General features: G+C 47.2%; 1 protein-coding gene across 18 annotated transcripts in view; it reads right to left on the bottom strand.

Moving 5' to 3' along the window:
- Positions 1-20,567, bottom strand: part of Tnk2 (tyrosine kinase non receptor 2) — a 46,853-nt gene extending 26,286 nt beyond the window's left edge. For 4 of the 18 annotated variants that reach the window (XM_048346816.1, XM_048346820.1, XM_048346811.1 and 1 more), the window contains exons 1-3: positions 20,027-20,566; positions 16,960-16,962; positions 2,782-2,910 (exon numbers count right to left, since the gene is read on the bottom strand). In XM_048346816.1, coding sequence (XP_048202773.1) covers positions 2,782-2,895 — 114 coding nt within the window. In that variant the 5' untranslated portion in view covers positions 2,896-2,910; positions 16,960-16,962; positions 20,027-20,566. Of the gene's footprint in view, positions 1-914; positions 984-1,419; positions 1,441-2,781; positions 2,911-16,959; positions 16,963-19,696; positions 19,933-20,026 lie in introns of those variants that run through there. The other 14 variants (XM_048346832.1, XM_048346830.1, XM_048346831.1 and 11 more) reach the window with 7 other exon arrangements.
- Positions 20,568-22,350: the final 1,783 nt, after the last annotated feature.

Raw genomic sequence — 22,350 nt, forward strand, 5'->3', positions numbered from 1 at the left:
TCCATCACACAAGCTTGTAGAGACAGCCTCCCTTTAGTTTAAGGGTCAAGTCAAAGCTAATGGATACCGCCATGCTGAAGCTACATAGATGAAATCAAAGACTACTGACCTCCTTGCCTCCATCAGGCACCACCCAAAACAGATCCAGGGACCTGAGGTTCAGGAAATAACTTTAGCAGGACTATTCCTTATGTTATAAGATGAGCCTGATTAGAATGGACAGACTAAAAATTCTAGCTACCACAGCAAGACATGACCAGAATCCTCAGAACTGTCTAGCCTTGATTTTTATTGTTTAGCAAGAACAAGCCTCGCAGTGTACCCAAAAATTCTGTTATGAGAGGCTGCGAGGAAAAACAACTTATACTTGAGGAGGTAAGGGAAGAGCCAGGTCAGTTCCTGAACCCCTTCACAGGCCTGACCTTTCTGCCTCAAAACTCCCCAGTACATTCCTTTTCTCCTTTCAGCTACTGCCATCTGCTGGCTAGCAGAGGAAGTATCTGATCTCCAAAGGGAATGGGACCATATTTTCCAAAGCAAAAAGGCACGTTTTGCTTGGTATACACATACAAAAGGCCAGTAAATTGAAATGGCCAAGATACAAAGATTCAGTTCCCTTAGAAGACAGCCTAAATCCTAAGTAGTATTTCCTAGGCTCCTAGGGAGAGATGCTGAAAGCCCTAAGGTCAGTTTATTAGTGAGTCCCAGGGAACCTAATATTAATGATTTGCCCCCGCAAACACACCGCTCTATATTCATCCTGCCCGCCCCCAGACCAGCCCCGGGGCGCAGGGGCACAGTCACCCCTGACTCCTCGGAGGCTGCTGCAGAGGGCGAAGCCGGCCCCTAGCTCACGGGCAGAGGACGAGACCTGGGCCCCAGGTACCTGGCTATCCTCTATTTGTCCTCATTACCTGCTGTCCCTCCTCGCCCCCAGCCAGGCGCTGGTAAGCAGGTCTCTCCCCCATGCAGTCTTAAGTCCCCACCACCCGGTCGGTTCGGTAGCACGGGTAGGGAGGCAGTGCCCGCCCCACAGCCCCCGCCCCTTTGGCGGGCGGCACCGGCGTCACTGCCCTGCGTCCCCGTGCGGGAGGAGGGTGTGGGGAAGGCTGAGCATCCTCCTGGAGGACGAGGAGGCCGCTCCGATCCAGGCACCCCGCACCTGGCGTACTCAGACCATCCACGGCTACCAGCAACGATCAGGCAGGCCTCTGCGATCCCCTCCCCCGGCCGCGCTGCCCTCACCAGCCGGCTGGCAGGCGGGGACCCTGGGAGCAGCTCCGCCTTGCTGACCACAGCTCCACTGCTGCTCGTAGCCCTCGACTGGCCGCCTCCAGGGGATCCAGACGCCTCTGTGGTGCTCATCTGAAAAGCCGCAGAAAGGGCTCTGTCACCACGCGACTTGAACATCTCACAAACCTCACGGTCTCCGGGCTTGAATCCTCTCCCTCCACCTGCTGGCTCCGCGTTTCCACCACTGGCTCCAAGCAAGTCGGGGGCCCACCGGCCGGGCAGCGAGCACCACTCCTCAAGCCGCGGCGGAAGCCACGCCCCCTCGCCCGCTAGTCTGCCCATTGGCCCACCCCAGTCCCACCCCAGCTCACCCTCACCTCTCTCACCCTCCCCAGGAGGCCTTGATCTCTCCTTCCCCACCCTACAGCACAGCAGGAGCCTGCAAGTGGGGCAGGCCAGTGCACTGGGGCCGGCAGGCCTCAGTGATTTCAGAATGACTGGAGCCGATGCTCTGCGGGAAGACTCGCTTCAACACGTGCCCACACAGGTGGGCCTGCCCCAGCCAGAGGTGAGGTTATGGCCAGCCAACTCCTCCAGAGTCCAACTGCAGAGGCTCCTCCTCTCTCTCTCCAGCCCCCAGGGCTCCAAGGTGCCATGCACAACCTCTCATTCTAATGGCATCTGAAGCATCCACTGACTCTAACTACAATGTGTTTAGTGAGGGCTGAGCTCCAAGTACCTTCCTAGAGCAGGGGAGAGAGAGAGAGATGCTGAGATACCCCCCTCCCCCCACTCCAAGCCTTTTAAAGCTAAGCACAGATTCCAGGAGCTCTCTGGGTAGTTCTCTTGAGGCAAGTTTGAAGACATTATGGTGGGGAAGGGAGTCCAGGACACTTGGTTCTATTCTAAGCTCCTTGGCATATTATCATGACAATGGTAAAAAATCATCAGGAGCAGCAGCAAAGAATTCAAAAGTCAGCGGGGGTTTAGTTAAAAACAAGGCTGAAAATGCCAGGCCCACTCCTCCTTGCCCTGATTGGATGAAGTATCTGACTGATTCAAAACATTCCTCCTTCCGGTTTTCTCCCTGCCTTGTGCTCCCAGACATTCCATCTCCCAACACTCTTGAGCGATAGCCTCAAGACCCAGGCTACCTTTGGGATTGGGGGAATTCACCTACATGTACCCCCTTTGGTCTTTACTTGTCCCTTTAACTCTCCACGCTCTGTAGCTAAAGGGAGTCAGGAGTGGTTGGGGACAGCCTACTTCCACTACCCACCCTCCTCTTCCCAGCCTCTCCCACAGCATCAGTAAAGTGACAAATCCACACCGAGGAACAGATATGACAAGCAATTTCCAGCCAGGGGATTTTTTCCAAAACAATCTACCGTATTCTTGGGAATAGATGCTAACTCTACCTACAAGCTGATCCCCTCCACTTCTGCTTCCCACTTCTCTAGACCCTGGAGGAATAAATTTATTGGGGAACAGAGGAGGACTTAGAGCTCCTTCCCCCAGCCAGGGGATTATCTTGCCTCTTTAACTCACCTCTAGGCAGGATGAAAGTTTCTGGATCAAGGCCATGCTGGTTCCCCTCTGACTCTCATCCCAAAAGGAACTGTACCAGGCACCTGGCACCTTCAGGTCAGCCTGCTCTGACATCACACTGGTCTGAGGCTGGCCAGGGTCCAATGAAAAGAAGGGTGTGATTCAGACACATTACCACAGTCCACACCCTCTCCATCTCCAGGACATAGGGCCAACCTAGGTCCCTCCCTTCACTCTCCTTCCCTTCATCCCCTCCCCCTTCCCTATACTCAAGGGAGCCTGCTAGCAAAGGTCCAGAGGACAGGAAAGGCTGAGCTATGTAAGGCTGAGTTATGGGCTCACAGGCCCAAGCCAGCCCTGAAGCCCTTCTTTAACTGTTAGTATTTCCTAAGACTTTTGACCTCACCCTTCCTTCTCATGGGATGTTCCACTTCCTGGGGGTCACCTCTTCTCCTCCCAGGCCTCCTACTGCCACCCTGTGCTGTCCTCATTCCAGAGCTCCAACAGCTCTTGACTCACATTCCAGACATTTACAAGGCTACACCACTAGGAGATACCCAATTGGAGCTCATCTCTATCTCTTTAGACTCTGCTAACTTGTGCTCCTACATCAGACTGCAAAGATCACACACCAACTGGGGACAGAGGCCATATGCCTATCTACCCAAAGCTTGTTTCTTCCTTGACCTCTACTGGCCCTGCGACCAAATCACCTGCTTCAACCACCCATCAGGATGAGGAATCAGACAGACATGACTGAAGGGGCTTTCTCACTTTCTAGTTAGGCAACATCTGAGCAAATCACCTAACCTCTAAGCCTCAATTTCCTCATCTGTTGAGTGGGGATAAGCAGAATCTCCTCCACAGAGCTATTATGAAAAGCCAGATAATGACTTGCTTACTCAGCTCAGCACCAGGCATGTGCCTGTTGTTATTGTCACCTGAACATTCTTGAGGTCTCTCCCTTGCTTAAATCCTTCAGTAACTCCTGAACCAAATGCCTGCTGGCACATAATATCCTCAAGACCCACACTTGCCTATTTCTCCATCCTCCACCTTTTACCATTCCTTTCAAATGTTTCTGTACCAACCATGTCAAATGCTTGATTTTCTCTAGATATGCCTTGTTCTTTAATTTTAATGTCTCTGAGCTAATTCTTGTGATGGTCTCTTCTACAAGATGAACTCCTATACATGCTCCAAAACCCTAATCAAATACCACCTTTTCTGTAAATTCCCTTTTGCTACCCACAGATGGGAATAGAAAAGCTACCAAGCTCCAATGATGTTCCAGCAAAGGAATACTTAAGAACAACAGTGGTATAAACACATGGCACATATGGAAAGCAATCAAAAGTATTTTTAAATGATCTATTATGTCCCAATTCTTGAAGGGTCATTATTCCTTTATCTCCCAGCTAATTCATATATAATTTTACAAAGGAAGCCATTTGTACGCATCTCTAATGTGGTTTGTATACTACAAAGCAACTAGAACCTGGCAAGGGACTTGGTCAGAGTTTGGTGAAGACTTCAGCCTTTGTGACAGACAGTAGAGAAAGGTGGCCTGCTTCTTCTTCCTCCTTTTTTTTTTTTTTTTGCTAGTCCTGGGCCTTGAACTCAGGGCCTGGGTACTGTCCTTGAGCTTCTTTTGCTCAAGATTAGCACTCTACCACTTGAGCTGCAGCACCACTTCCAACATTTTCTGTTTATGTGGTAGTGAGGAATTGAACCCAGGGCTTCATGCATGCTAGGCAAGCACTCTACTGCTAAGCCACATTCCCAGCCTGGTGGCCTGCTTCTTTTCTCCTAAGTTACTGCCATCTGACTGCCCTCTTTCTGTCCCAGGTCTGCAATTCCCCATTAGTTCTAATCCAGAAAAGCCAGCATCTTCATAAGGAAAAGGACTGTCAATCTCATTATACCACTCTTGTCCCAGACTCATTAAGCTACTTTGCTGCCACAAAGCTGTTTCAGATCCAAGGACAATTCAGGCTCTCCCTTGGGAAGAGAGGGAGTCTGGAACCTAACTCCACAAAGGAGCTTTTTCATTGGGCTTTAGCAGGTAGGCTGGGCACAGAATACCCCAAGGGTTGATGGGATGGAAGCTTCATAGGAGGGAAGGCAGCAAAGCACGAGCAGTTCCACTAAACATGAGGCTCTGATACCCCATCTTCTCTAACTCTATCCAGTGAAGGGGGAGATAGAATTTTCAGAGGCAAAGGAAAGAACCAGACTGCAAAAGAGCACAGCCTGCACTGAACTCCTCACCTGTATCAAATTAGTATGGAAGGGATTATGAAGAGCCCCATTTTCTACCAGCTAAAGAAGCATGTCAATCATGACTCCCACATACAGGATACAGAGTGCATTATCAGGCTGCCAGACCACTCGTTCCCCGCCCTCCATACACACAAACCACTTAGCATGTGACAGAGAAAAAATTCCTATAGGTTTCTGGGGTCTTGTGCCTTTTACACCACGAATACCAACTGCTGGGGCTGGGATAACAACTTGCAGACAGCTGCCTCTAACTTCTCCTGCCTAGGCATTGTCATGGCACGAGAGTCAGGCAATGGCTCCAGAGAAGGGAGAATAAAAGGTGAAATGATGCAGTCAGGGTCCCAGCAGCCAGCATCTACCAGCTCTTTCAGGGCTGGGCAGAGGCCACTCAGCTGTTACCCTGCCTACAGCTCTCAGCTCAGGCCTTACCCAGCCCCCACTCCCTCAGCAAGGGCCACAAGCTAAAGAGCTCTATTGTCAGGCCCTGGAGGTGGGGTGGGGAAAGGAGTAGTGGGGAGGAGACACCAGATCTGTGCACTGCAGAATATTTACTCTGCAACATGCGTAGCTCATACACTTTGGACAATGTCTACACCAACCTTCCAAGAACTAGGAATATGCAAGCCAGACTGCACAGCTAAGTCCACGAGACTCTGATCTCCAGTTAATCACTAAAAAGCTGGAAGTAGAAGAGCCAGTGCAGAGAGCCTGGGATTGAGAGAAATGTCAGAGGCTTCTCGATATGTACCTAACCCCCACTGCATACTGCCTGCCCTGTGACCAATGAAGAAACAGTGAATCTGAAAGAGGAAGGGGCAGTATGAAGCTTTCATTAGGAATGGACCCCCAGGAGGTTGGGGAAGCAAAATTCTCAAAGTTCTGGTGCTGCCAACATCAGGTACTGCTGAAGTCCAGGGCCTGGAAAGGAAACCCCACTTCACTTGGAGACATGGAATACAGGGGACAGAGATAGAAAGAAGCCAGTGCTGTCGACTGCACCTGGCATGTTCTGCTGGGGCTCCCAGGAGGCAAAGCTGCCAAAGGAGGGACCAGGCTGAACCTCCTGTCCACCATGTGCACAAGCTCTTGACTAAAGGCCTCCATCTTCTGGCAGTAGACAAGTGTCTTCTCCAGAGACTCTGACTAGGCCAAGGAAGATGTCAATACACCAACATTGAAGTTTCAGAGCAATGGCCCACCTGGGGCACCTACAAAGCTTAGTCAACAAGGCCAACCAACACAGGAGTGCTTCCCTTAATCAGTCAGACAACAAAAATTCCCAAATACCCAAGGAAACCTCTAATGGGGGGGAGAGGGCAACACCCCCCCACACACACACTACCAAATGAAACAGACTGCAGAAAAAAAAATCTCAGATGGTAAATTTTCAATAATATCCTCACAGGTACACAATGTTATAACAACAAAAATAAGAAGGTTTGTTGTTTTTTTTCCTGTATTGGGAGAAACAAAAAATTACAAATAAGACAGTAGACAGGGCTGGGAATATGGCCTAGTGGTAAAGTGCTTGCCTTGTATACATGAATCCCTGGGTTCGATTCCTCAGCACCACATACATAGAAAAAACCAGAATGGCACTGTGGCGCAAGTGGTAAAGTGCTAGCCTTGAGCAAATAGAAGCCAGGGACAGTGCTCAGGTCCTGAGTTCAAGCCCCAGGACTGGCAAAAAAAAAAAAAAGACAGTAGACAAAAGTAAATAGATTAAAAAATAAATTTAGAAAAAGTAAATAGACCCACCCGCATTGTGCATAGCACAATCTGGCCACAGCAAGTACTTGCTGCAGGGACAGATGAGGTACCCACCTGTTCACTGTGCTTCACATCTTCATGTACACACAAATGGCAAATGCAGGTGCTGACCCCACAGGCTGCATTTCTAAGTGATGCTGCTGCTCTAGTCTATAAAACACAATATGAAAAACTAAGACCCTTCCCTAGAGTCTGGAGTGGAGGTTCTTATCCTGCCTGGTATTAAAGTCTCCTGGGAGCTTAGACAACGGTAATGTTTAGGTCCCAACCATAATATTTTAAATAACTTAGTCCAAGAGAGACTTGGGCATTGTTATCTTGAAACCTCTTCAAATGAATCCAAACCAGATTTGAGAAGCACAGCTCTGGAGAAAGCTATAATTGTACCACTCATTTCTCCTCACCAGCAGAGTCCTGTTTTCAGATATTACCTCCATGTGGACAAGAACTGATTTTTTGGAATGACCTCTTTCAGAAGGAAAATGATCATCATTTTAAAGGTCTATTTATTATTCAAATGTTAATTGAAAATGCTATCCACATCTTAATGGAGAAGAAATTCATACCAAGCCAAGCCCTGGTGGCTCAAGCCTATAATCCTAGCTATTCAAGAGGCTGAGATATAAGAACAGGAATTTGAAGCCAGCCAAAGCAAGAAGCCCTGTGAGACTCTTCCAGTTAACTACCAAAAAATTCAGAAGTGGAGCTGTGGCTCAAGTGGTAGAGCACTAGCCTTGAACACAAAAGGTCAGGGGACAGTGCCCAGACCCTGAGTTCAAACCCAGGACTAGCACCAGAACAACCACCACCATGACAAAAAAAAAAAAAAAAAAAAAAAAAAACCACAACCAATATCCAAAGAGATTTAACGTAAACTTTTTTTCCTTTCCAATTTTGTTTTTAAGTAGACCTCTAAAGTTGTAGAAAATCAAGCCCCTTCCTTGGAAGATCTAGATTAGTGAGATGTGGATTCTCTAATGGGATAAAACACTCAAAGGCTCGTTTCACACACAAAGAAACTGGAACTGCTTTACATTGTTATGGTTTAGGCATAAAGTGTCTCCCGAAAAAGCTCATACATTGAAGGATTGGTTGGTCCCTCGTTGGTGTGCTATTGAAAGGTAACTGGATCATGAAGGCTCTGCACTAGTGAATGGATTTATGGAATCATAAACTGATGGCATTATTGGAAAGTGGTGGAAACTAGGGGTGGAGCCTAGCTGGAGGAAGTGGGCTGCTGGGGGAATGCCCTTGAAGGGTATCTGTCCTGCTGTCTCTGTCTCTCTGCTTCCCTGCCACCAGGGTCCATGCATTTCCACTACAATGCTCTGCCTCCCCACAAGCCCCAAAGCAATGGAATTCACCAGCCATGGACTGAAAGCATGATTTTCTCAAGTGTTGTTTCACAATGAGACACAAATGTGAACTCTCTGGCCTAAAAGACAACAGAGTATGTCTCCAAGTTTTTGAGAAAACAATTTCTAACCTAGATCTCTATATTCAACAAACATCAACTGATGATCAAGTATCAAGCTGGCAAGGACCCCAAACCTATACCCACACACATTTCTCTTTGGGAAACTACAGAGGATGTGCTATGCCAAAACTAGAAAGTAAACCAAGAAAGAGGAAGACTGGAAACACAGAAAACAGGAGATCTAAAAAAAAAGGTCAGGGAAGGATAATTAATGTCCAGGAAGATCTCAGGAAGACAGCACCGGTGATAGAGAGAGAGCAGAAGGCACTGACTTCAGCAAGATGAATTTGATGACAGAATACCTACAGGAATCAACAGTCTGGAAATTTAGATAGCTCCTGAGGACTCTGACTAATCAAAAGGCACCTAGAAAATTAAGCAAGGCTGAAAGGAAGGCTTTGGTGGTGGAATACACCCAAGGCCCTAGGTTTGACCCCAAGAACAACAAAAACATGGAAGAGAAGGAAAGAGGCAAGGCGAGAAGGTTAGAGAAAAAGAAAGAGAAGACTAATAAAAAATAAATAAGCTGGGAATATGGCCTAGTGGTAGAGTGCTTGCCTTGTATGCATGAAGCCCTGGGTTCGATTCCTCAGCACCACATATATAGGAAAAGCTGGAAGTGGCGCTGTGGCTCAAGTGGTAGAGTGCTAGCCTTGAGCAAAAAGAAGCCAGGGACAGTGTTCAGGCCCTGAGTTCAAGCCCCAGGACTGGCAAAAAACAAACAAACAAACAAAGTAAATAAATATCTCAAAGAACAAAAGTTGTATGAGAAAGAAAAGTACTATTGTTTGCCACCTCCTAATAATAGAATGAAGGAAAGACACATCCAGAGTAAAGGGATGACAGATAGGAAGAGTGGAAATGAAAAAAAATCAAGGCAAAATCTTATCATATTGATTACAATGGAATCACTGAGATCAGATTGACCCTCCTGACTGAAACACAAACAAAAACAGATAAAATGTATACCACAAGTTTTCTGGCTACCATATATTAGAACATAATGGACAGTTACCCCACCAATGAGAGTTTACTAGCTATGGCACAGGGAAGAGAATCTATGATATCTCAGGACAGTCTGATGAGATTAAAAAAACAGGAGATTCAAGTTGTTAGATTTAAGTTGTTAGAATCCACAGAACAGAGTATGGCGGTAGCAGACTTCTATTCCCCCAACCCCTATCCTCATAAGACCAGACAAACCAAGGGCAAGGAAAATCACTTTTCTCATAGCCAGAATGGAAAAAGTAGGCACTGGGTAGAATACACAGAAAAGTCTTCTTGCCTCAGCAATGAGGGATTATTAACCTTAGACCAAATATGCTCTGATCTCACCTGAAACATCTTAAAAACAAGACTCAAAGGAGTCTTCCAAATCAAAACCAAGATTTACAGGAATTCAAAAATATGCAGCCATCAATGAGGCGAAATTCACATTGTCTGGCATCCAATCAAAATTACCAGACATGCAAAATAGCAGGAAACTGACTCACAACAAGGAGATGAAGTAATCAATCAAAACTAGCCCAGAATTGACTACATGTCTGACTTAGCAGACATGAGCTGGGAGTGTAGTTCAGTGGTAGAGCACTTGCCATGTATGTGCCAGGCCCTGTGTTAGATTAAAACAGTCATAGCTATATTAAAAAAAAAAAAAAACTTGAGAAGGAGCCAGACACTGGTAATCCTACCTACTCTGGAGGCTGAACTCTAAGGTACACAGTTCAAAACCAGCCTGCAGGAAAGTTGGCGGGACTCTTACCTCTAATTAATAACCAGAAAACTAGAAGTAGAGCTGTGGCTCAAAGTGGTAGAATATTAGCTTTGAGCAAAAGAGTTCAGGGACAGCACCAGGCCCTGAGTTCAAACTCCATGACTGACAAAAAGGTTGTGAAGGAAATATTCAAAGATTCAAAGCAAATGTAAAATAGAAAATGTCTTACATTTTTCCCCAGAAATACAGTGAAAAGAATTAAAATCAGATTAGACAATGACTACAGAAGAAAAACTAGGTAAACCTGAAGGTACTATAATAGAAACTATCTCAAACAAAGCAGGAGAAGAGGATATTGAAACATGAGGAAAGTATTTATGAGCAGTGTAATGATTTCTCAAAAACAACACAGGAAGTTTCAGAGATGAGGACAGAGTTGGAAGGATACAGACTGGAAAAAATGATACCTGAAACTTTTTCTTTTTTTGCCAGTCCTGGGGCTTGAACTCAGGGCCTGAGCACTGTCTCTGGCTTCGTTTTGCTCAAGGCTAGCACTCTGCCAACTTGAGCCACAGTGTCACTTCTGGCCTTTTCTATATATGTGGTACTGAAGAATCAAACCTAGGGTTTCAGGTATACCAGGCAAGCACTCTTGCCACTAGGCCATATTCCCAGCCCCTGAAACTTTTTCTAAATGATCAAAACTTATGAGGCTGGGAATATGGCTTAGTGATAGAGTGCTTGCCTTGCATGCATGAAGACCTAGATTCGATTCCTCAGCACCATATACACAGAAAAAGCCATAAGTGGCCCTGTGGCTCAAGTGCTAGCCTTGAGCAAAAGCTCAGGGACAGTGCCCAGACCCTGAGTCCAAGCCCCAGGACTGGCCAAAAAAAAAAGGCCCCACAGATCCAAGAAGCTCAAATAAGTCCCCAACAAGAAACATAATGAAATTGACACCAATTGCTCAATTTGGAGAAGAGACAAATGTTAGAAGTAGCAGGAGAAAGGGAGGACATATAATGTTTGAAACAACAAAGACAAGGATAATAAGATGTCTTACAAAATCAACAGAAGAATAGTCTAACATAGGGGCTGGGAATATGGCCTAGTGGCAAGAGTGCTTGCCTCGTATACTTGAAGCCCTGGGTTCAATTCCTCAGCACCACATATATGGGAAACGGCCAGAAGTGGTGCTGTGGCTCAAGTGGCAGAGTGCTAGCCTTGAGCAAATGGAAGCCAGGGATCGTGCTCAGGCCCTGAGTCCAAGCACCAGGACTGGCAAAAAAAAAAAAAAAAAGAATAGTCTAACATAGCTACTGTACTGGATGGAAGAAACCAAAAACTGAGTTCTACTCTAATAAGTATCTTTAAAAAAAAAAAAATGCAATGGACTACACAGTGAATTGAGGTTAACTTGGGTAGAAACCCTATTTTAAAACAAAACAATAAACAAAGCACAATAACCCTTTTAGACAAACCAAAGCTGAAAGAATTCATCGCCAGCAAACTACACTAGATGACCTCAGGCAGAGGAAAAATGGTTAACAAGACAACACCTTATTAATAAGCACCAGGGCCTAAATGCTAGTACAACAACAACAAAAAAAAAGGAAAGTGGTAACATACAAATACGAATATCTGCAATGAAACAAGCAGCACTGGAAATTGTAACTACATGGGTAAATATTTAGAGGTTTGTTTTTCCATATTTAAATCACTTTAAAAGGTAAATCAAAGAACTAGGGTGTGGCTCAAATGGCTAGAGTACCTGCTTAGCAGGTGCAGTAAGTTCAAAACCCCGACAGTAGTGCCAAAATAACCCCCCCAAAAAAACAAACAAAAAAATTTTTAAAAAGAACCAGGTAAATTGTTAATCATACCAATGTGGTCTAAAGTTGGTAACACAAGGTTCTTATATTAGTAGATTACCCTAGATTAACGTGTACACTATGAATGCCATAAACACTACAAGAAACTACTCAACTACCAATAAACACAGATGCCAGCAATTCTGGTAGGGATAGAACTCAGGGCCCTAAACTTGCTAGTGGCTCTACCACTTTTTATTTTTCTGATAGGTAGGGTCTTCTGCTTTTTGTTCAAAGTGGCCTCAAACCAAGAACCTCCCATCTCTTCCTCCGAGTAACTGGGATTACAGACTACCATGGTAAAAATTCTTAATGAAGCAGGCATGTTGGTTCTATAATTGCAGCATTTGGGAGCCTGAGGCAGGAGGGGCTTGTTTGATGCCAGTCTGGGCTACAATAGTAAGTTCAAGACCACTGTAGGCTACAGGTCTAAACTTAACCTCAAAAAAGAAAACAAGACATTTAACAAATTCCTTAACAGAATTTAACTGTATATACCTACATACGCATACACATACATATATTTAACCCAGGGGTGTTTATACCAGGAACGTGAGCTTTTCACATTTTAAATAAAATCAGTGAATTCACCATATTAAGTTAAAAGAGGGGTTGAGAGCATGGCTGAAGTGGTAATGCCTGCCTCACAAAAGTAAGCCCCTACGTTCAAACCACAGTACCACTAAAAACATAAACTAAAAGAGAAAAGTCTAGTAATGATTTTAAAAGACACATGAAGAGCACTTGAAAAAATTCACCATTCAATCCTGATTAAAACTCTCAGCAAAGGGCATAGAAGGCATTTATATTTGTATGAAAACAAACATCATACTCAATGGTAAAAGACTGAGAATAGAGAACAAGGTCTCTATTCTTCTATTCAGTATTGTACCTGACTATCTAGCCGACACAATCAGGCAAGAAAAAGAAATTACAAGCATAAAGGTAAAAAACAGGGGCCAGGCACGGAGATTATGCCTGCAATCGCAGTTTATTCAGGAGGCAGAGAACTAGAAGATCACAGTTCCAGGAGAGCCCATATAAAAAGCTGGCAAGATTCCCATGTCAACAAAAATGCCAGGTACGTGATACATGCCTGTTATCCCAGTTACGCAGGAGGTGTGGGTAGGAAAAATGTGGTCTGAGGATCATAGTCCGAGGCTAGCCTTGGCAAAAAGCATGAGACTTAATACCTAAAGCAAAAAGTAGGGAAAAGGAATACGCTTCAAGTGGTAAAGCATATGCCTAGCCAGCTCAAGGCCTAAATTTAAATCCAAGTCCTGCCAAAAGAAAACATAAAGGCCAGAAAAGAGGAATAAAACTAGTTTTATTTTTGTAGCAGATAACATGTCAGTTTATGAAGAAAATTTGGTGGAGACTACAGAAAAAGTTACTGAAGAGGCTGGGAATGTGGCTTAGTAGTAGAGTGCTTGCCTAGCATGCACAAAGCCCTGAGTTTGATTCCTCAGCACCACATAAACAGAAAAAGCCAGAAGTGGCACTGTGGCTCAAGTGGTAGAGTGCTAGCCTTGAGCAAAAGGAAGCCAAGGACAGTGCTCAGGCCCTGAGTCCAAGCCCGGGACTGGCCAAAAAAAAAAAAAAAAAAAATGTAGAATAAGTAGGTTCAGCAGCAAGGTTGCAGGATTCAGGCTCTATATTAAAAAAAAAATCAATAGTATTTATACATATTAGGGATGACTGGAAATTGAACTTTAAAAAATAATATCAGGGCCAGATATGGTGGTTCACATCTGTAATTTCAGCACTCAAGAGGTTAAGGTAAGAGGCTCTTGTGTTTGATACTTACATGGACTACTACATACCAAGACTTTGTCTTAAAAACAACTATAAAGAACTAGGGATGTAGCTCAGTGGTAGAGCACTTGATACTGTCTCAAAAACAACAACAAACAGGAAAATGGGTCTGGGAATGTAGTTAGTGGTAGAACACTTACTTAGGGTACTCAAGATGCTGAGTTTGATCCCAGCACTGCAAATAATAATGAAAAGCACCACCATCTTATAGCAGTTTTATTGACAATGGAAGCAATGCAAACTAATGAATAAACAGAATATGCTAGAACCACAGATTCTTCAGCCTCTAAAAAGAAGATTATGACATGCTTTATCACAGATGAATTTATGCTAAGTCCCTCACCAAAGGACAAACACTATCACTCTACTCCTGTGAGGCATCTTGAATAGATAGATTCATAAAGGCAGAAAGTAGAAGGCTGCCCAGAAAGGAGGGAAGGGGAAGTCACCGTTTAATGGGTACAGTTTCAATTCTGTAAGACAAAGAAAGTGCTCGAGATGGATGGTGGCAGATAGTTACATAACATTAGAAATGCATGAACTTGGAGTATAGTTCAGTGGAAGAGACCTTGCTTATCAAGCACAAGGCCCTGAGTTCAAGCCTGTAATCCTATTCAGGAAGCTAAGATATGAGGACTGAGGTTCAAAGGCAGGTAAAGCAGACAAACTTGAGAGACTCCATTTAATGTTCAACTAATTAGCAAAAAGCCAAAGTAGAGGTGTGGTTCAAATGGTAAAGCATCAGTTCTGAGCAAAAAGAAAGCTGAATGAAAGTGCAAGGCCCTGAGTTCAGTACAAGACCCCCCCCAAAAAAAGAGTGGGTTCAGTACCACATACATTAATGGCTAAACACAGTGGCTCATGCCTGTAATTCCAGCTGTAATTTGAGACCAGGTCCTGCAAAAAAACAAACAAAAAAGGCTGGACCTGGCCTTCACATGCCATCCCAGCCTCCGAATAAACATAGGTAGACAGGATCACAATTTATGGCCCACCCAGGAAAAAAGCATGAGACCTTATCTGAAAAATAAAGGCAAAAGTACTGGAAGCATGACTCACAAGATAGAACACTTGTCTAGCAGGTGCAAGACCTTCAGTTCAAACGCCAATACCACCAAAAAAAAAAAATAGCTAAAATGGTAAATTTTGTTATTACATATATTTTATCACAGAATAGCTTTTAAAGATAAAATGCGTTAAAAATATAAATCAAGGGGCTGGGGATATGGCCTAGTGGCAAGAGAGCTTGCCTCGTATACATGAGGCCCTGGGTTTGATTCCCCAGCACCACATATACAGAAAACGGCCAGAAGTGGCGCTGTGGCTCAAGTGGCAGAGTGCTAGCCTTGAGCAAAAAGAAGCCAGGGACAGTTCTCAGGCCCTGAGTCCAAGCCCCAGGACTGGCCAAAAAGAAAAAAAATATATATATATATATATAAATCAACATCAAATAAGTAACATTTAAGAATATGTCTGACAGAAAAAGCTTATTCACTGAAAAGAACAACACAATGCTGAGAGAAATTCAAACTACTTAAAATAAAAGCCACTATTTATTTATCTAGAGAGAGAATATTAAAAACGAGGGCCAGCTGCTGGTGGCTCACGCCTGTAAGGAGGCTGGGATCTGAGGATCGACTGGGTTGGAAACCAGCCTGGGCAGGAAAGTTCCTGAGACTCTTATGTCCAATAAACTACTCAGAAAAAGACAGAGTAGTGCTGTGGCTCACATGGTAGAGCATTAGCTTTGAGCAAAAGCTCAGAGACAGCACCCAGGCCCAGAGTTCAAGCCCCAGGACCAGAAAATAAAATAAAGTAGAATAAAAATTAGGAATGTAGAGGTGGAGAGGACTACAGTTCAAGGCCAGCCAGGACAGAAAGTTAGCAAGACCCTATCTCAATGAAGAGCAAGTCAGATTAGGGGATGACTACCTGTGGTTCTTAGGAAGGGTCAAGGCTAGAAGCCAGTTGTGGGCAAAACAAGAGACCTCACCTCAAAAATAACCTAAAACAAAAAGAATTAGAAACAGCCCACATGGCAGAGTGCCTGCCTAGCAAGGGGGAGACCTGGAGTTCAAAACAAAGTATTACCAAAAGCAGGGAAGAGAAGGGAAAGGAAGAAGATGGAAGAAGCATATTAAAGGGCATGTCAGAATGGGAGAAATGGTTTACCAATCCTATATTGATAAAAAGCACGTATCCAGAACATTTCAAAACCTCACAAAAAGCCAACATGAAAAAATAAATTCCCATACAATTAGAAATGGGTAAACAACGTGAATAAATATATCACCAAATATGCACAGATGGAAAATAATCCCATGTAAAGATGCTCAACAACATGCTATTATAGCAACATCATTCAGGGAATGCAAATTAAAACTATAATCAGATGCTACTACAGACTAATTCTAATGAATGGCTAAAATTTTAGAGACTAACCATACAAGGTGTTAGTAGGTAGACAAAATTGTTCTACCACTTTGGAAAACAGTCTGGCAGTTTTCTTTCTTTTTTTTTTGCCGGTCTTGGGGTTGAACTCAGGGCCTGGGTGCTGTCCCTGAGCCTCTTTGTGCTCAAGGATAGCACCCTACCACTTGAGCCATAGTGCCACTTCTGACTTTTTTGGGTAGTTTATTTGAGATAAGAGTGTTAGGAGGACTTTTCTTCCAGGGCTGGCTTCAAACTGCAATCTTAAGAACTCAGCCTCCTGAGTAGCTAGGATTACAGGCATGAACCACCGGCACCCGACTGACTTGCTTGCTTGTTCTCTCTTTCTGTCTCTCTGTCTCTGTCTGTCTCTCCCTCTCTTTCAACTTACTATTTTGTTCAGGTTGGCTTCCAGCTTAGACTTGAGGAGACCAATCCCAAGCAACTAGGAGACTATAAGACAAGTGCCACCTTAGTTGGCTTTTTTTCCTTTACTTTTTTTTTTTTTAACAATACTAAGGTTTGACTCAGGGCCTAGTGCCTACCAGGCAAAAGATTTGCCACTTGAGCCATACTTCCCAGACTCATTTACTTTTCATTATTTTTCCAAACAAGGCTTGTTTTCTCACCTTGGATAGCTTGGACTACAATTTACTTATGCTTCCTGCCTTAGCTGAGGCAGCTACCTCATCCAGCTTCCCTCCAAGGAGACGAAGTCTCCAACTTTTCTGTCCAGGCTGGCTTGGAATAGCTTTCCTCCCAAATCTCAGCCTCCATATAGCTTGGAGTGACAAGTACACACTACTGTGTCCAGCTACAGGCTACAGGGGTCTCAGCTCTTCTTCCCTGGCTGATCTGTGATCTTCCTGTTCTCAGCCTCTGAGTAGCAGGCATGTGCCATACAAGTGCTTGGCTCTACTTATTGATTTTTTAAGTTTTTAAATTAAATTTGTTTTTGCTTGGCTCAAAAAAAAAAGCATAAAAGTTGTATCTATTAATGGGAAAAGATGTAGTCAGATTGGAAGTTTCTTTCCTTCTTTTTTTTTACCCAGTACTGGGGATTGAACTTGTTAATCAAGGGCTTTAATACTTGAGCCATACTTCTAATCCTTTTGCTTGTAGTTTTGTTTTTCAGATAGAGTCTAAAGCTTTTGCTTGGCCAGCCTAAGACCTGGGGTCTCCTACCTCTACATCCTTGGTAGTATGGGATTACCAGAATGTGACACCACTATGCCTGGCCTTGGAAGGTGCTTAAAAGTTAAATGTTCTGCTTGCCTAGCAAGCATAACCCTATACTGCTATTCCCAGCATAGGAGGGAAAAAAAACACCCAAAAAACCGTAATACAATCTATCAAGGCTAGGAATGTGGCTTAGTGGTAGAGTACTTGCCTAGCATGCACAAAGCCCTGGGTTCGATTCCTCAGTACCACTTATACAGAAAAGGCTGGAAGTAACACTGTGGCTCACGTGGCTGAGTGCTAGCCTTGAGCAAAAAATAAGCTCAGGGACAGTGCCCAGGCCCTGGGTTCATACCCCAGGACTGGCAAAAAAAAACAAATAACAACAATAAAAACAAACAAAATCCATCAATAACAAAATGTGTATAAAGACAAAGGCACAGAAATACAATAGTATTTATGCAACAAGCATGAACCCCAAAATAAGTACACTAAAAGAAAGCCACACACTCCCCAAATGGCATATTATTTATTCTTTTCCTCTTCCTTGTGCTGGTCCTGGGGCTTGAACTTGGGTTAGGGCCTGTGCAGCCCCTAAGCTTTTTTGCTCACGGCTAGGCTCTACCACTTGAGTCACAGCTCCACTTCTGGCTTTTTCTTTTTCTATAATCCTAGCTACTCAGATGGCTAAGATCTGAGAAATGTAGTTTGAAGCTAGCCTGGGCACGAAAGTCCATGAGTCTCATCTCTAATTAAGCATCAAAAAAAGCCAGAAGTGGAGCTGTGGAACAAGTGGTAGAGTGCTAGTCTTGAGCAAAATAACTCAGGGACAGTGCCCAGTGCCCAGTGCCCAGGCCCTGATTTCAAGCCCCAGGAGTGGCACACAGAAAAAAAAGGGATTTGGAAAAATAGGGTATGTTTCCTATCATAACTGGTGGTTTCACACATACATACACATACACGTGTGAGTGTTGTAAGTTATTAAACTATATTTTACACATGTTCAACTATCATGTCAGTATTCATGAGTAAAACATACTAAAACAACAGGCAAAACAAACCCATAAAAACTCTTTATCTTCTCGAATAAGCACAGAGCAGGGAAATAATCTTGTTCTTAGGGGTCAGAGGAAAATATCTAGAGAATCTTGATCCTTTCTTCTCAACATCTTCCACCAGGGCTCCTGGGGAGGTAGAAGCCAGACTGGCAGGAAGTGTCTGATTGAGTCCTCTGCACCGAGGACACTGCAGGGAAAGCTATGGCCACTGCACACACAAGGAAACTGAAGCCCAGACATGTTAGCCTGCCCGAGTTACAACAGCTAGTAAAATGTATCACCAGGCAAAATCACACATACACTTGATGCCAAAGTCTTTCTCTGATCTTCCATAAACTCAAAAAAGGTGACCTAAGAATTAATGGGTGAAGATAGGTGCTTGGGAGTTATGCTCTTGAACAAGCACTCCACTGAAAGAGCCAGAGCAAAGCTCTTCTGGTCATCCCAACCGTCAGGCACCATGGACACAGCAGCTGAGCTTCAGGTACACTGGAGTGTTTGGGAGGCAGGTATCAGGCAGGAGATGAAGCTGACAGACGGGTTTAGGTTAGGTTTGCACTGAAGAGCAGGCTAACCGGCTCCTCCAGCAGTCCCAGCCACCACAGCCACTCCCTCTACCCCCACAAAGAGTGCTATCTCCACCCAGTGTGGCTCAGGACAGGGGTATGAGGACTATCTGACCCAAAGCAGAGATAAGTCCCAGCTAAGGCTACAGATACAGATGGATACAGACAACCACTCTGTATCCATCCATCCCTATCAAAAAACTAGAGCAGCAAGAGTACTGACAGTGCCAGGCAGAGATGAACAACCCAGGGAAGATGAAGCCGGTAAACTGTCAAACAAGCCCCCTGGGCCAAAAAGAGAAGCTTGGTACCCAGGCTAGAAGAGAGTTCAGGAGAGACTCTAGTTCCTAGACCCTGTAAGTCCCACCCTGAGGCTGGGCCAGGAGAAGGCCTGCTGGGTACTCAGCCCTTCCTATATGCAGTTGCCCCCTTGCCAACCTCTACAGTGGGGCCACAGAGACCATCCAGGGTGCAGTAGTGCAGGTTGGGGTCTCAAAGTCCCTACTCAAAAGAGACCAAAGGCCTTACTTCACAGTTGCTTTCTGCTCCTCTGCCCATCCTTGGCTCTGAGCCCTCAGATAAATCAACCGTGACAAAACCCTGTGGCAGGAGCAGGTCGGGCTCGTGCCCAAGCCACTGGCAGCCACGCTCACATTTTGGCTCATGTGACCAACAGGGTTACAAGATAAGGCCCAGATAATGCAACACTTCCTTTTGGTGAACTTGAGGCAAGAGCGCTCAGTGCACCTTACCAGCTGTGGTGTGGAGCCACCGCTGCCTCCTCCAGCAAGCAGGTGGAGGGGTGATTGCTTCCACCGCAACTTCAGCCCTGGGGCTGCCCCCTCTCTTCCCTCTGCTCAGCCCTGGCAGCCACCCAGACGGTCTCACTCCAGTCTAGACTTGAAGGAGACAATTCTCCATCACTCGGGCTGCCACATGCAATACTGCGGGCTGCAGGGAGGCGTCCTTGCGCCACGAGTTGGTCAACCTGGAAGAGCACAGGAGGCTGTTCAGAGCCCATCCTCTCTCCCGTGCTCCCAAACACAAAGACTCTAGATGACCATAAAACCGGGCGTCCTTACCTGTCGCTTCAGCAGCCCCCGGCAGACAGACACAACTTCGATGACACCCAGGCGGAGGTAGCAGTGGATCCCCACAGGCCACTACCTGCCCTCCGGCAGCAGCGGCTTCCAAAGCTGTCAGATCCGCAGCGCCCCACTGCTCCCCATGCCTCCATCCCCTACATCCTGTGTCACTCGGGCTCGGGAGGGATCCTGGGGGCAGGCCCGTGAGTTACCACCTCCTCCTTCGCCGGCGCCGGATAGTCCTAGACCTCTCGGGGGGTCCCTCCGTCCCCGCAGACCCCTTCCCGTTCAGGTACGTTTCCTGGACAGCCCGCACCACCTGTCCTTCCTGCACTCCAGGCAGCCAATTTGCTTCCTGAACCCCCAGGCGTCCCTCCCCGTCAGGCCCCCGGGGACCCACGGGCCGAGCCCTTCCCACCAACTCCAGCCGGTCTCGCGGCGCCAGGGGCGCTCCCAGGACCACCGCCTCCCGCCCGCGGTGCCCGCAACTCTCCCAACTCTGCTCCCCGGAACTTTCGAGCCCCTGCCCGCGCGCGCACGAGCCGTCTCCAGACTCGGGGTGCCGCAGCAGCCCGCGCGGACTCCTCTCCTCCCCCCGCTCCTGCACCCCGGCGCGGGCCTCGCCCCGCTCCTGCACTGCGGGGCTGCCTCCCCCCTTCTCCTGGTGCTGCCCGCGGGGCCCCAGCCCCTCCTCCTGCGCCACGGGCCACCCGGCCGAGCCCGTCCACCGCGGCGGGCGCCTCCAGTCCGCGCCGTCCGGCGGCCCCCACACCACCCCCAGGCTGGCCTCGTGGCCGCGGCCGCCCCGCTCCTGTACCCCCAGACCCACGCCGCCCTCCTCCTGCACGGCCGGGCCCACCCCGCCCTGCTCCTCCACGCCGAGCTTCAGCCCGCGTAGCTGCTGCGGGCCCCAGCTGAGAACCCCGACGCGCTGCGGCTGCTGCTCCGGCAGCGCGGGGCTCAGCCCGCCGCGCTCTTCCCGCGTGCCCCGCCGGGGGCCCCCCGCGCCCACGGCCCGGCGCCCTCGCCCGCCCCCCAGAGGCCGCGCGCTCCCGCCCCTCCAGATGGTGCTGCCCGCGGCGCCCGCTCACGCTGGCTCCCCGCCCGGTTCCTTCCGCCTCGGCCCCAGGGGAAGAGGCGTGGGGCTCCCCACCTCCCCCAACCCCCGGGTGTCGACGTCGGCCGCCCGGCGCTCCGCCGCGCCGCGCCGGCCCCCGCAGGTGCTGCGGCCCCGCGCGCCGGCCGACAGCCCGCGAGCGCCCGCGAGCGCCCGCCCTCTCCGCCGGATTCTCCGAACCCGCGCGCGCCTGCGCCGCCCCAGGGGGCGTGGCCCTGCAGCGTCGCCCGGCCCTTTTAAAGGGCCCAAGCCGCTGACAGCTCACAACGGGCCGCCCACCTCCCCGGGCCCCGCCCCTCAGGCCAGAGGTGCTGAAATGAACCGGAAAGTTGCGAAGTCCCACCGAAAGGACCGGAGCAATGGGGAGCGCTGGAAGGAGGCTGCGGTTCTAAATAGCAATTCGATTGTTGAGTATTAAAAACCTCCAACTTGGGGCTGGGGATATGGCCTAGTGGCAAGAGTGCTTGCCTCGCATACATGAAGCCCTGGGTTCGATTCCCCAGCACCACATATATAGAAAACGGCCAGAAGGGGCGCTGTGGCTCAAGTGGCAGAGTGCTAGTTGAGCAAAAAGAAGCCAGGGACAGTGCTCAGGCCCTGAGTCCAAGCCCCAGGACTGGCCAAAAATAAATACATCCAACTTGGGGCTGGGAATATGGCCTAGTGGCAAGAGTGCTTGCCTCGTATACATAAGGCCCTGGGTTCCATTCCTCAGCACCACATATACAGAAAATGGCCAGAAGTGGCGCTGTGGCTCAAGTGGCAGAGTGCTAGCCTTGAGCAAAAAAGAAGCCAGGGACAGTGCAGCCAGGGACAGTGCTCAGGCCCTGAGTTCACGGCCTAGGACTGGCCAAAAAAAAAAAACAAAAACAATAATCAGAGGGCTGGGGATATAGCCTAGTGGCAAGAGTGCCTGCCTCGGATACACGAGGCCCTAGGTTCGATTCCCCAGCACCACATATACAGAAAACGGCCAGAAGCGGCGCTGTGGCTCAAGTGGCAGAGTGCTAGCCTTGAGCGGGAAGAAGCCAGGGACAGTGCTCAGGCCCTGAGTCCAAGGCCCACGACTGGCCAAAAAAAAAACAAAAAAAAAAAAAAACAATAATCAGAGGAATGATGCCTGGTGCAGGTAATTGATGCCTATAATCCTAGCTACTGAGAAGGGAGGATCTTAGTTCAAAGCCAAGCCAGGCAGAAAAGTATG

Source organism: Perognathus longimembris, chromosome 5 (genome assembly GCF_023159225.1).
Source record: "Perognathus longimembris pacificus isolate PPM17 chromosome 5, ASM2315922v1, whole genome shotgun sequence".
In the NCBI taxonomy this organism is placed as follows: Eukaryota; Metazoa; Chordata; class Mammalia; order Rodentia; family Heteromyidae; genus Perognathus; species Perognathus longimembris.